General features: G+C 42.0%; 1 protein-coding gene across 1 annotated transcript; it reads left to right on the top strand.

Moving 5' to 3' along the window:
- The first annotated feature begins 5,330 nt into the window (after positions 1-5,330).
- On the top strand, positions 5,331-9,910 carry PHLDA1 (pleckstrin homology like domain family A member 1). Its single transcript, XM_027886792.1, has 2 exons — positions 5,331-6,127; positions 6,229-9,910. The coding sequence occupies exon 1, from the start codon at positions 5,658-5,660 to the stop codon at positions 6,120-6,122; it is 465 nt and encodes a 154-aa protein (XP_027742593.1). The 5' UTR covers positions 5,331-5,657; the 3' UTR covers positions 6,123-6,127; positions 6,229-9,910.
- The last annotated feature ends 2,338 nt before the right edge of the window (positions 9,911-12,248 follow it).

The raw sequence follows: 12,248 nt of genomic DNA, 5'->3' as shown, positions 1-12,248 counted from the left end.
TTGGAGTGTTATGACTCATTCTTTTTACATAGAGCATGTCCTCATCTAGTATTTGAGAAGGGTAAGTTACCATGTTAAGAAGTTCATGTTAGGAAAATATGTCACTGAAATGGAATTTCTTGGGCAGTAGTTGCAGTACCACACCAAAGTTTAACATCTGTATAAATGGTGTCTTCTGTCCAGTTTTGGTTGTTGTATCAAAGGGCAGATTATCTTGGAGAAGTGGGAGGTTGGTGAGGGAAGGAGAATTTAATGAGACTTTAAATGACAGTGAAGTGTCCTCAGAGTTTATACTTGATGGAGAGGGCATGGTTCTTCGTAATTCTACGCTTTGAACAATCTAGATTAGATTTCATTAACACTAAAGAGTTTGCCTGTCTGATAAAATGTTGGTTGTGTTAAAAAAATAATTAAAAAGAAACCCAAAACAACAAACCCAGCATCCTGAAATAAAGGAGACCAAATTTAAGCTTAGCATTCTGAGGTTTTTTTGGAGAAAAAAAATTTTTTTTTTCCTCATTTCTTGGAGAAGGGTGATGTCAGGTGCAGTTAGAAGTGTTACCTTGGATTACATGAACACTTATCATAGCAACACTGCTTACCGATGTCTCCTACAGCTAACTAGCTTCGTAGGCTTAGATTCTTAGTTGGGTTCTTGGAACTGATGTTTCCCAAGCTAATGGCTGATATGTAACTTTGACATGTTTTGGTTTTTAAGTGAATACCTCAGAGGAATATAGAAAAATACAGAAATGGAATGTGTTCATCTTTGCTTTCAAGCTGATACTTCAACTTTCCCTGTGTTTTAAGGCCTGTTGCTGTCGACCGGACTTGGAAATTGATGGGAAACATATACGGATGAGCAGTTAACTTGTTTGATAAAAATTTCCTGTTTCCAAAAGTATCTATTCAGCAGTTGTTTCTCAGATGCTTTCTGTTGGCCAGAGGATTGTGGTGTGGCATTCTCAGTGGCTTAAGGAAGCAAAATGGTAAACCCCTCTGTACAGAGGGGACAGCCTGATAATGAAGGTATTTCTGTATGGAACAGCCTTGATGGTCTGCTAGGTTGGTCCTACAGCTGCATGGACGTTGGAGTAGGTAGACTCAGCTCTATAGCATTTTTATCTTTGTTCTGTGCAGATGTGTCCTCCAATCCAAGACTTTCTTGTGCAAGTTGGCGAAGCTGTTGCTACCACACCTTGAGTTTTGTTTCATAATAACTGCACAGTTCTGTTTGAGATGCACAAGTTTTCAAAAAGAGTGTTGAAATAATTGCTAATGCTTACCTGAAGAGAACAGAAATTCCCTACTGGAAACAGTAAGTCTTACTTCTATACACCAGCAAGAGGAGTTGGAAGTTTGTCCCTGTGGCATGTTGGACAAGATTTATCTCATTGATCTTTAAATCCTCCTGTTAGACCTTTGGCAAGGTCTAGTAGTGTTCCACATGTGGCTTGTGCCTCAGCTTTTTAGGAAAATCAGAACAAGTAAAACAGGCAGGATGACACACCAAGTGCAGATAAGCTATTCTATATTTGGCTCTGCTTGGTGTATACCAGAAATGGGTACACAAGGCGTGAGGGGCTGTGGCAGAAGGGTTCTTTTGTTCACAGCCATTTAACTAAAGCACATGAATTGAGTTGGCACTGCAGCTGCAGGAGGGGCTTAGACCCTGCTATGAGCTTGGCTTCTATGTGCTTGAGTGCTGCGAGTAATTGCCCAAATTGCCTGCAGTGGAGAAACATTGTGTTCTGAACTGGCAGAATGTTTTACTGTGGTGGTCAAATCTGAAGAACTTAAACCCCTTTCCATACAGTGTGTGCCCAAGTATTTTTAAATATTTTTGGAAGAAGGGGGTGTATACAGCTACCTGTGAGATGGAGTTCATAAAAGGAAAAGTCTCCCTGAAATCACCTGTTCAGTGTTTCCGTGTTCTCTCAGCGGCAAGTTCCAGTGAAATTACTGGGGGATAGTAATGGTTAAGAAAATCCTTTAAGGATTAGCCACTTACTGTCCACTTGCCTTAATGACATATTGCAACACATCTATTTGTCATGTATTTCTCATTAAATTTCCCCTGACTTATTTTTTTCCTCATTTTCCTTCTATTTAGCAATGACCAGCTCATATTTCATTTAAGTTTCCTTCTTAACCCTTTTTCTGTTTTAGTCACTTCTCAGAAGAAGTTATGATGCTTAAGGGTTTTCACTCAGGATAGGTTTAGCATCCCTTTGAAACTAATAGTTGATGGGTGATGACAAGCTGCTGTCTGCAGATTCTGGCAGAACACTAGGAAAATATGGGCTTTTTAGTTTTTCACAGTCACTTCCCAAAACAATGTTTAACTTGCCTCAGGATTTAAAAAGACGACTTTAAATACTCTTAACCATAATTATTCTCTAATTAAGGTTGCACATACAAAATTTCAGCTCCTTAAGTTAGGAAGTTTAGGACACAGAAGACTAGAGTATTTCATTAGCAAGCATTTCTGTTACCAGTATCAACTTTGAACATGGAAAAGGAAAAACTCACTATGAAATACATGTATCTCACACAGTAGAGGCTTTCAAGGAATCGTATGTTTTTTCAGGTTGTAGTATCTCAGGTTTGACAGTAGGAGGCATCTTCACATCAGCTATTTCTGCGTGGATGCAGAACCTGCATGGTATTTTAGTGAAACTGCAATAAAGCTAGCAGATATGGAACATTTAATAAAATTTCAGTGGTTTAAATGTGTATTACAAGGAAAGTGAAATCCCACTGGGATAATGTAGTGTGCTTAACTGTATTAAATGTGGTTTTTCGGAATAGTAACAAATATTTACAGAAGTTCAGTTTTGACTTGCATCTATGAATGCAAGTCAAATGAAGTTTGTTATCCTTTACTGGCAAATTCTGCACAATTAAATTGGGTTATCTTGTCCTTTTACCATGTAACTTTCAGTATTTCATCTTACCCCATTCTCCTGGCTTTTGACTGATCTGGTGGGTTTGGTCAAATGTAGTGTATTTTAAATGGCTGTTAATATTTGTTGGCTTACAGAGTACAAGTTTAAATGGATGTTTTTCATGTTTGCTTCTAATCACATGCTTAGGTGAATTTCACCAGGAATAAACAGTTGTTGTGAGTCTATACATTAGCAGAGTATGTCCTTCAGTGTTTAGGGTTGGGTTAAAAATCCCACTGTCAATGCTTCAGAGAGCTTTATGCCATGGAAGGGCAAAGCGGAATGAATTTAATCCCTTTCTCCAGTATATTTGACGAAAACATTTGTCCTTCCACAGTAGTCTCACTTTTTTCCTTTGATTAATTGCAATTTACTCTTAGTACTGAGAGCAAGTGAAAAAGGTCCCAATGAAGTATATAGATACAGGTTATATATTATTGTCCCTAAGTGTTACAGTGCAGTGTTCTGGGAGGGTGGGAAAGTTCTCGAATGCTTGTTACACAGTGTCACATGTGGGACTGCTGAATCTAATGTGAATTTCTCCACCACTGGTTAGTGCATTTACTAGGAAGGAATCAAATGGCTGTTCACTTAGAGCGATGGAGCAGCAACCAGAACTGAACAGGTGAATTATTAGAAATTGGTCTTGTGTAGGTGTAACCCAGTGTCCTATACCTTAGGTAAACTTGCTGTTTTAATTAAGCTGCTCTGTACATGTGAATGCATTTTAACCAGTTTGTTTTAGTGGGACAGTTTCAAAGTGAAGTGTGTCACATGAGCAGAGAATTAGGAGTGAAGGAGTAGGTGCAAAACATATCAGGTGAAAAGGCAGTTCTCTTATGTCGCTCAAGCCGTTTGTGGGGCTCCTTCTATATGCACAAGCAGCTGATGGTGAAGATATTTGTGCTGCAGAATTTAGGTTCAGATGGTATTGACTGCAGATTGAGGCAATAGTGAATGGGGTTCAAATCTTTGGAAAATTAGCATGTGCCTCTGTTAAAATAGGCATAAGATGGCTGTGAGAATGAACTGTATCTTAGAGCATATCTATTCAGCTTTAAGGAGTCGGGCCTATTCTTTACATAAAAGGATGTTTTAATATATTCATTTCCCTTTTTTGTTTAGTTTGTGGCTAGCCAATTTGCTTTTGTTACTGATTTGAGTGTCTTCCAGTTACCTCAGGAAGGGTAAACCAGCTAAATTTTAATTGCTGTTATTACTCTAATTGTTTACACCTCAACAATTTATCAAAATTAACTTTGAACGTCAAGAGGAAAAGATTTACAAAAGAAATCCTTAAAAAATGTTATCAGAGATAAACTCCATTAAGCTATCATTAATGTTGATTTTTTTTCCTAATGTGCTATTAGAGCACAGCACATGCAGCAACATGACCTGCTTGCTAGCTGCCAAGATTACTGCGAGGAGGTTTTCTTTGTGGCCATGATAAATGCATGTTTAAAAACAGTGCTCTCAAACATAGTACGAAACTTCCAGCATTCAGTTTAATTTGGCCATAATGTACAAGTCAAATTGAGCTATGTGGGCTTTTGATTTACATCTCATACATCAAAGGACTATAAAACAGTTTCATATTTATCTTAGGTCACTCTTCTGCTCAAATAAAGCTAACCTTGGGGGAGAATCTGAACAATAAGCAAATGTGTGGCAACAAAGCAGAATAATAAGATAAATGATCCTAGCTGTTTGCCAGTTTGGGTTTGTTTCTTTGTTTGTTTGCTTTCCCTAGTCTGCTTTTACAATTTTCAAGTGCTGAGGTTCTACTGTTTACTTTGGGAAGTGATATGGATACTTGCTTTCTTTAGATATTACTCGAAGTGCTGCAGAAAGTATATATATATATATATATATACATATATACATATATATATACATATATATATATATATACACACACACGCACATATGAAGCTGCTTCTCCCCAGCTCAGCTGTGAGCCGTTTAGAAACGTAGAGATCAAGCCGTTGTACCAGATTGTATGTCAGGCTGTTTTCTTTGTTTAATGGGGCGATGATCCCTTAAATATCAGGGTGTTGCTAAAAATTGGCTCCGGTTATACTGGGCTTGAATCAAAAACACGGAGAAGGAGGGCCCTTTGCTGCTATTCCCCAGGGGGTCAGGCGAAGGAAATGTGTTCCAAACAAATACTGCTGGAACACCCTGGGGAAGGCAAACGAGCGCTATAGAGCATTTGAATTGTCCTGTTACCCTCCCTGTCTTAGTCTACCGGTGGTTAACTACGGTGGGGAAACCCTTCCTGCCGCAGCACCGCCGAGCTCTGCCGTGGCCAGCGCACCTCGGAGGAGGGGCGGGGAGCCGGGCCGGGCCCCCTGCCCGGGAGCTGCGCCGCGCCCCTCGGCTCCGCTACGCTCTCACCGCTCGGGGCTGCCCCGCGCCCGGCGGGCGGGAGGAGCCGCCGTTTCCGCTGGGTGTCACTCTGGGGTGGGAGAGGCGCGTTCAAAAGCGGAGGGCAGGGAAAAGCCCGCCGACAGCCCCGGCCGCCCGCACCGGCAGCGCCCGCCGCCCGCCACGCCGCGGCACGGGCGGCAGCCCCTGCGCTTCCTGCGGGCCGGGGCGCTCCCGGCCCTCCGCCTCGGAGCCGGCGCCCGGCGGAGAGTCCTCGGCTGGTGCCGGCTGCCCCCCGAGCCCAGCCCCTGCGGACGGAGGCCACCTAACCCTGCCAGAAGGATGCTGGAGGGCGGCTGCAAAGCGGTGAAGGAGGGCGTGTTGGAGAAGAGGAGCGACGGGCTGCTGCAGCTCTGGAAGAAGAAGCGCTGCATCCTCACCGAGGAGGGGCTGCTCCTCATCCCCCCCAAACACCCCCCGCCGCCGCAGCAACAGCAGCAGCCGCCGCCGCTGCCGGCTGAGCCGGCGGCCAAAATCAAGGAGCTTCACTTCTCCAACATGAAGACGGTGGACTGCGTGGAGCGGAAGGGCAAGTACGTGTACTTCACGGTGGTGATGGCCGAGGGGAAGGAGATCGACTTTCGGTGCGCGCAGGAGCAGGGCTGGAACGCGGCGATCACGCTGCAGATGGTGCAGTACAAGAACCGCCAGGCCATCCTGGCCGTGCGCTCCACCCGGCAGAAGCAGCAGCACCTGGCGGCGCCCCACGGCCCCCCGCGCCTCCGCGGCGCGTCCAACTCCGCCTAGCGCAGGTACCGACCGGCCCCAGCGCCGCTCCCGCCGGGCACTGCCCGCTCCGGGCGCCGCTGCTTCCCCTCACGGGCTGCCCTCTGTGCTCTCTGTCTCACTGCAGGTTGCGTTCACGGAGCGCTTCGGGGAAGCGGGACTGAGCGCGTTCGTGGCGGACCTGCGCCAGCGGTCTGAAACTGGGAAAGCGCCGGAGGGGCAGGTAGACCGGAAAGAAGCGGCTCAAAAGCCTGAACCCCAGCCTGCTGCTGCTTTGCCGCCCTCGGTGCCGAGAAGCATTTCAAATCTATTATTTATGAACCTTGGAAAGGATACTTTGGTGCGATGGGATTTCTAGGAGACATGTACTGTAACTTTATTTTAATGTATTTTATTTTATTTATTAGGGTTGTTTTGGTTTCGTTTTCATCTTTTTCCTTTTTTTTTTATTTTTTTTAAAGGTTTATTTGCAAGACATTTCTGAATGTAGGGTGTATCATAAAAGCAAAGGAAAAAACGATATGCATGTTAGCTCCCTGAAGGAACTAAAAAGTTTTGGGTAGTTTGGCTCTGTGCAATTTGACGAAAAGTCAAATTTTTTATCCGAGATACACTTTATTCCACTAACATGGAAAATGTGATGTGTAGTTTGAAATTTGGCTGAAACCCATACTGCATATGAAATCTGTTTTCTCTAATGAGAATAACAATTGTAGTCGGAGGTTTAAATTATTTCCTTTTAAAATATTAAACGTGGTGGAAGATGGTAAAAACTTATTCATGCTTGGCTATTCAAAAAAGCAATGTTGCTCGTTACTCTGAGGTTAAAACCCATCTGTTTAATGTATGAGCAGAGGAGAACCTGACCAGCTTCTTTTGTGATACAGGAATCTGAGTTGGATTCCAGCTATCAGTGTGATGTGCTTGCTCCTGGGCTGGTGGGCCAGAGCTGAGGCGTTCATGGATGTTTCTTTCTGTCCAAGTTCAGGGCTCCCTCTGCACGCTTGTTTTTAAAGTGATCTGGGCTGTCAATCTGTATTTCTTTTTCATGGCGCTTTTTAAATGTCTCGCATTAAAGCAGCCCATAGTTTAAAATCTGTTTTATGTATGTCTTGGTGTGCAAATGGATTATTTTGGTCACAGTTTTCTTTCAGTGAAAGTTGCTCTCTAGCTGAGATGAACTAGACTAATTTTGGTGTTTAGCACTGTCAGATGTTGAGAGAGGCGTGCAATCTTGCCTCTAAAAACGTTGACGAAGCAACGAAGTTGGAAAACAAAGGGCTAATTGCACAGCTGTTGTGTCTTCCTCTGTCTCTTAAAAGTCAGTGGGAGTTTGGCTGTCAATGCAGGCGGGAGCGGGTCAGAGCTCTTTGCCGGTGCAGAGGAGGGAGTTGGGTGTGGGCCTGTGAGCTTTCTAGGACAGGGCTCTTCAGACGGTGGGTGGCTTCATATTATGTGCCCCCACAGCAGGTTCTCTGGTTTAAGTGAGGTGGGGAGGCTGTAAGTGGAACAGAACAATACGTCCCGTTATCTCTGGTTCAAGGTAAAAAGTCATAGCTATGGAGCTATTTATTTTAATTAGTGTAGTGAGGAAAATTACTTTTGGCCCCTTTACAGGTTACATATGAATATAAACAAATTCATTTAAAGTTTCACGTTCAGGACTTTTTTTTTTTGTGTAACTCAGATGTAAATTAACAGCTCCACATTCTCTGTTCAAGCTGTAAGTGTTTAAAGCAAAAGGCTGAAGTGATACTCAAAGGGAGATCTTAGAATTTGCTACTGCGCATGCGGTCCCTTCCTCTGCACTCTAAGCTTAAGCTCAGTCAGTAAGGAAGAAGTTGAGATCTGTGTTAGCCCTCCTCTTTTGTCCCTTGCCCCGAGGTTTTGGGGTCACATACCTAGACATGCAAAACATGTCATGGTGCAGAGTTAAAGCCCGGATCCTGATGATCCTCTATAGTTACTCCTGAGCGCTTCTTTCTGATCTTGCCCTTGACAAGGTTGCGTGATGAACTTGGGGTGGTAGATTACAGCTGTTCTAACAAAGTTATTATTTTGAGATTAATTCCAACTGAAGATGCCCCACATCTTCTAGGATGAGAGTTGCTGTCTTGGCAATCATAATAGTCAATTTCCACATCTCTGTACATCTGCCATTATTCTGCTAACGCTTCGATGTTAGAGCTGCAAGGGGATTCTCTAATGAGCTAGTCAAAGACTTACAAAATAGACTGTAATTTGTAATTTGGCTCCTCTCTTTGGAGCGATTAATTACAGTTTACTGAGTAACTAATCCACCTTTTCAGATCTACAGACGTATCACTGATCTCACCTACTAAAATACATTTTAGCCTACTGAAGAATAAATGTAACTGATGAAAATTAATTTCTATGTGATCAGAGACACATGTATTTCTCTAAGAGAGGCAGATATTCTTGTCCTCAGTGAATGCAAGCCTCTGAATGCCACAAAAGCCTATGGATGTAGTCTAAACCTGAAATTTTACTATTCTTCTGGAAGTACTTGTACTTTGAAAACAAATGATGAAAATTTTAGTGATAAAATTTTCCTTAAGGTACGAGAAAATAGCTTTCATTTTGAATTTGCTGCTCTTTTTCACCAGTTCATGGTCAATGTCACTTTGTGTTTCTTGTCTTAAGTTGCTCTGAAGGATGCTCTGAAAACCTTTTGAACTGAGGTAGCTCACCAACAAATTTTGCTGGTTGTCATTGCCTGCTCTGTTACCTGTTTAAAAAACTTGATGTCAGCCAGAGTCCTAGTGTGAGAGGTGGTCACATCACAAAATCCACGCTGAGCTGGTGGGACGAGTGTAAGGCTCAAGCTTCCCCCTTGTGTCTCTGGACTGTCTCCTCAAAACTGAATGGGAACAATTTGGCTGGGGTCCCCTGGGGACAGTCAGACTGTGTGGCTCATGCCCTGTCGGTATAAATAAGGCTAAATTGTCTGATGTGGACAGTCTGACAACTTTCTCACGCTCTAAATTCCACGGGTTCTTTTTTTTTTTCTTTTGACTGATAGTAATTTTAGACCAAGACATTTTTTGATGTTATAAAAGGTAGTTCTGCTCTTTTTTTTGTTTTGCCCCTCTACTACTGCATGGTCTTCATTTGAACTTTTGGATTAAATACTGTCTGTCACTGCCTTGTAAGCAATGGCTATGAAAATAGGTCCAGCAGATCATGCTGCATCCTATCAGAGCTTTGAAAGTAAAGAAATCAAATTGTCATTCTCCTTACCAAAAAAAGAAAAAAAGAAAAGAAAAAGAAAAGAAATTTGACAGCATGTGACTGAAGTAAATTCATTAGAGAATAAACAAAAATGCTGTAAAACACACACAGGTCAATGCTTGGTAGAGGTAGCAAAAGTGGGGACAGTCAGTTCATAAAAAGGTCAAAATTATGTGTCTTAACTAAAAAAAAAAACCCAACCAAACAAAAGAAGCCAAGAGAACGTGATTAAGGGGCAGATTCAGCAAGAAAATCTAAACTCTGGTGACCAAGACAATTTAGAAACTGAAAAAGGAAGATCAAGTGGATGTTGTTTCTGTGGCATCCAGAAGTAATTCCTTTTTAAAGATTCATGATGTGCAAATGCCAGCTTCTGAATTATAGCTGCAATGATGTACCAAATGTTTTCTAGCATATCCTATTCTGAGCAGAAATATCAGTGTCATCAAAAAAATTTGTGTGTAAATATGACTCAAAAATGATTTCTGAGAGATGTGATTTATTTTTCATATTTTTCAAGATACATTCCATTTCAAATAAAGAGGTATCTATTGAAAGAGCTTTCATTATGTTGGAAGAATGGTTGGTTTGATGGGCTGTCTTGTTGTGATTAAAGCCTAATCTAAGCTTTTCCAATGTCAAGCTCAATCTAAGGGCCTAAGAGGAATGCCCCCTGAAAAAAGATCCACTTAGATGCTCCACCTAAACTATATATATAGCACAATTATGAGTCTCAGTCCTCAGTTCTGCTTCTTGCTGTGCATGGTGTGTGAGCACCCACACTGAGTCCAGCTGATTTCTGTAATACTCGGTGTCACAGTTCTCATACAGCAGGTCTTTGGGACGCAGAATTCAGACTCATAATCTTTACCTGTGAATGCCTCACTCTATGTGACGTTAGGAATCTAAACTGAAGCATTAAATGTGCCTTGTTGCTCTTTTTTATGTATCTTAAGCACTATGTTTGAATTTCAAATTACCTGGAAGTAGTCCCGAAAGAACACATCCACCGTTCGGCCTGAGCTCCGACCTGTTCTTTTCTAGCTTCGTGGGAAAAGAAATGAGGTATGACAAGAAAAATGTGCGATGACTTCTGCTGTTTGGGGGTCTCCTTAGAGCTGCAGCTGCTTGGATGCCTTGAGCTCCCCTGAGGTGTATTTGTATTGCAGCAGGGCCTCACTTTCAGGCATCTTCCAAAAGTGTACTAATTTCAGTGACAAAGTATGCATTGACCTAGACTTGTTGGTGCTGTTTGCCTTCACTGGGGAGGTCTCAGTAACCTCTTCCATAAGAAGGCTTTTGCTGTAACAAGTACAAGTTCTCTTTTCAATAGTAAACATCCGAAATGTAGGCATTTGAACTTAATATTTGATACGCAAATGATAGTTTAAAGACCTGACCTCTCGCAAGCGCTGGTGCTCAGCAGCTTTGAAAAGCCAATTAAGCATCTCTGGATTTATTATCTAGTCAAGGACCCACTGTTGCTTACAGCTGTTAGAGATATCCCTTATGAGCTTCTAGTAACAGTGATAGGGAAGTGTCTCTGTAAGGGCATAAATACAGTGGGACAAGAATTTATTAAATTGTGGTTCTTTCTGCTCCTGTATCAATGGTGATATCTTTATAAAAGTGCATCAAAAACATGTTTCTCTGCTTTAAATTTTGATTAAGAGGATGTAAAATAAGACTGCTCACCTATTCATAGTACATATGAAATGGTCTTAGAAATTGGGGCCATTATTTTCCTAGTGGGGAATATTGTCTTACTAGGGTTTTCTCTGATCTTAAGTACAATGCAGGGTATAGAGAGGAAATCTGGACCTTATTCAAAATTCATTGAAATCAACTGGAATTTTTCCAGACTAGGACAGATGCTGACCTTTTTCACAAATGGTGAAAAAGCTCAGCATCTTTTTTGGTTTAAAAAACCCAGGAACGAAAACCCAGAGCAAGACCTTTGCCCATGATTGGTGCCAGTATCAGTGGCATGTGACTAGGATAACACTGACATTATGGTCTTTCATATTTTCCAATGAAATGAGGAGGAGAGGAAGAGAAAGATGAAATAATGCCTATGCTTTCATCAAAATAAAATATGAAGGAAGACCAGTCTAAATGTCTTCCCTCTCCCACCCCCAAAATGAAATCTAGACCAGAATGGTTTCTAGCAATTTCACTGAATTCACAGCACAGCTGAAATGGAACATTTTTTTTTGTACTTGAACCCAGACCAGAACTAAATGAAAGGCTTTACTTCTTTGACTATTTGTTTCTAGCAGGAACATCCTAGTCCTTCCTAGAAAGCGCTGAATTACTTTCCACACTTACACATAATTTTTTTGAAAATCAACTGTTGTGAAGACTTTCAACTTAAGTCCTTTATAAATTTGAAATAACCTTTCTTTTTATCTCTCTTTTTTTTTTTTTTTTTTTTTAAGTTATAAACAGTACAATGGGTGTTTGTGATAATGTTTTTTCTGTCTTTCCACTGGAGGATTTTTGATGTATAAGGTAAGGACCCTCATACACGCTCCTCACAACTTTTCTTTGTGCCTTCTACACTGAAGATAAGCAGAGCAGAAGTGCCTTTGGTCCTGCTCAGAGCTGAACATCTTCAAGGTGTCCTAACACCCAAAGGACCTGGGAGCTGTTTGGGACCTCAGAATGGGATTTGATTACTTGTAGGGTCTTGGCCTAATGTTACACACTGAATTTACGAGGAAAGAGACATCAGCTTCTGGGTGAGGCATTGGTAAATGAGCCCATGCTGGTAGCTGGCACCCACATGAAGCTTGTGCTCTGCCTCAGCAGCCTGGTTGGATTGCAGCACCTACAAGTTTTCCTGAGAGACTTCAGAAGAAGCCAGAGGTGAGGCTTCTGTGCTTAAGTGCATGA

The sequence above is a fragment of the Empidonax traillii genome, unplaced genomic scaffold (assembly GCF_003031625.1).
Source record: "Empidonax traillii isolate 1590-97213 ecotype Southwest subspecies unplaced genomic scaffold, ASM303162v1 scaffold195:size1760703, whole genome shotgun sequence".
Classification (NCBI taxonomy): domain Eukaryota; kingdom Metazoa; phylum Chordata; class Aves; order Passeriformes; family Tyrannidae; genus Empidonax; species Empidonax traillii.
This window is presented reverse-complemented; position numbering and strand designations above follow the sequence as displayed.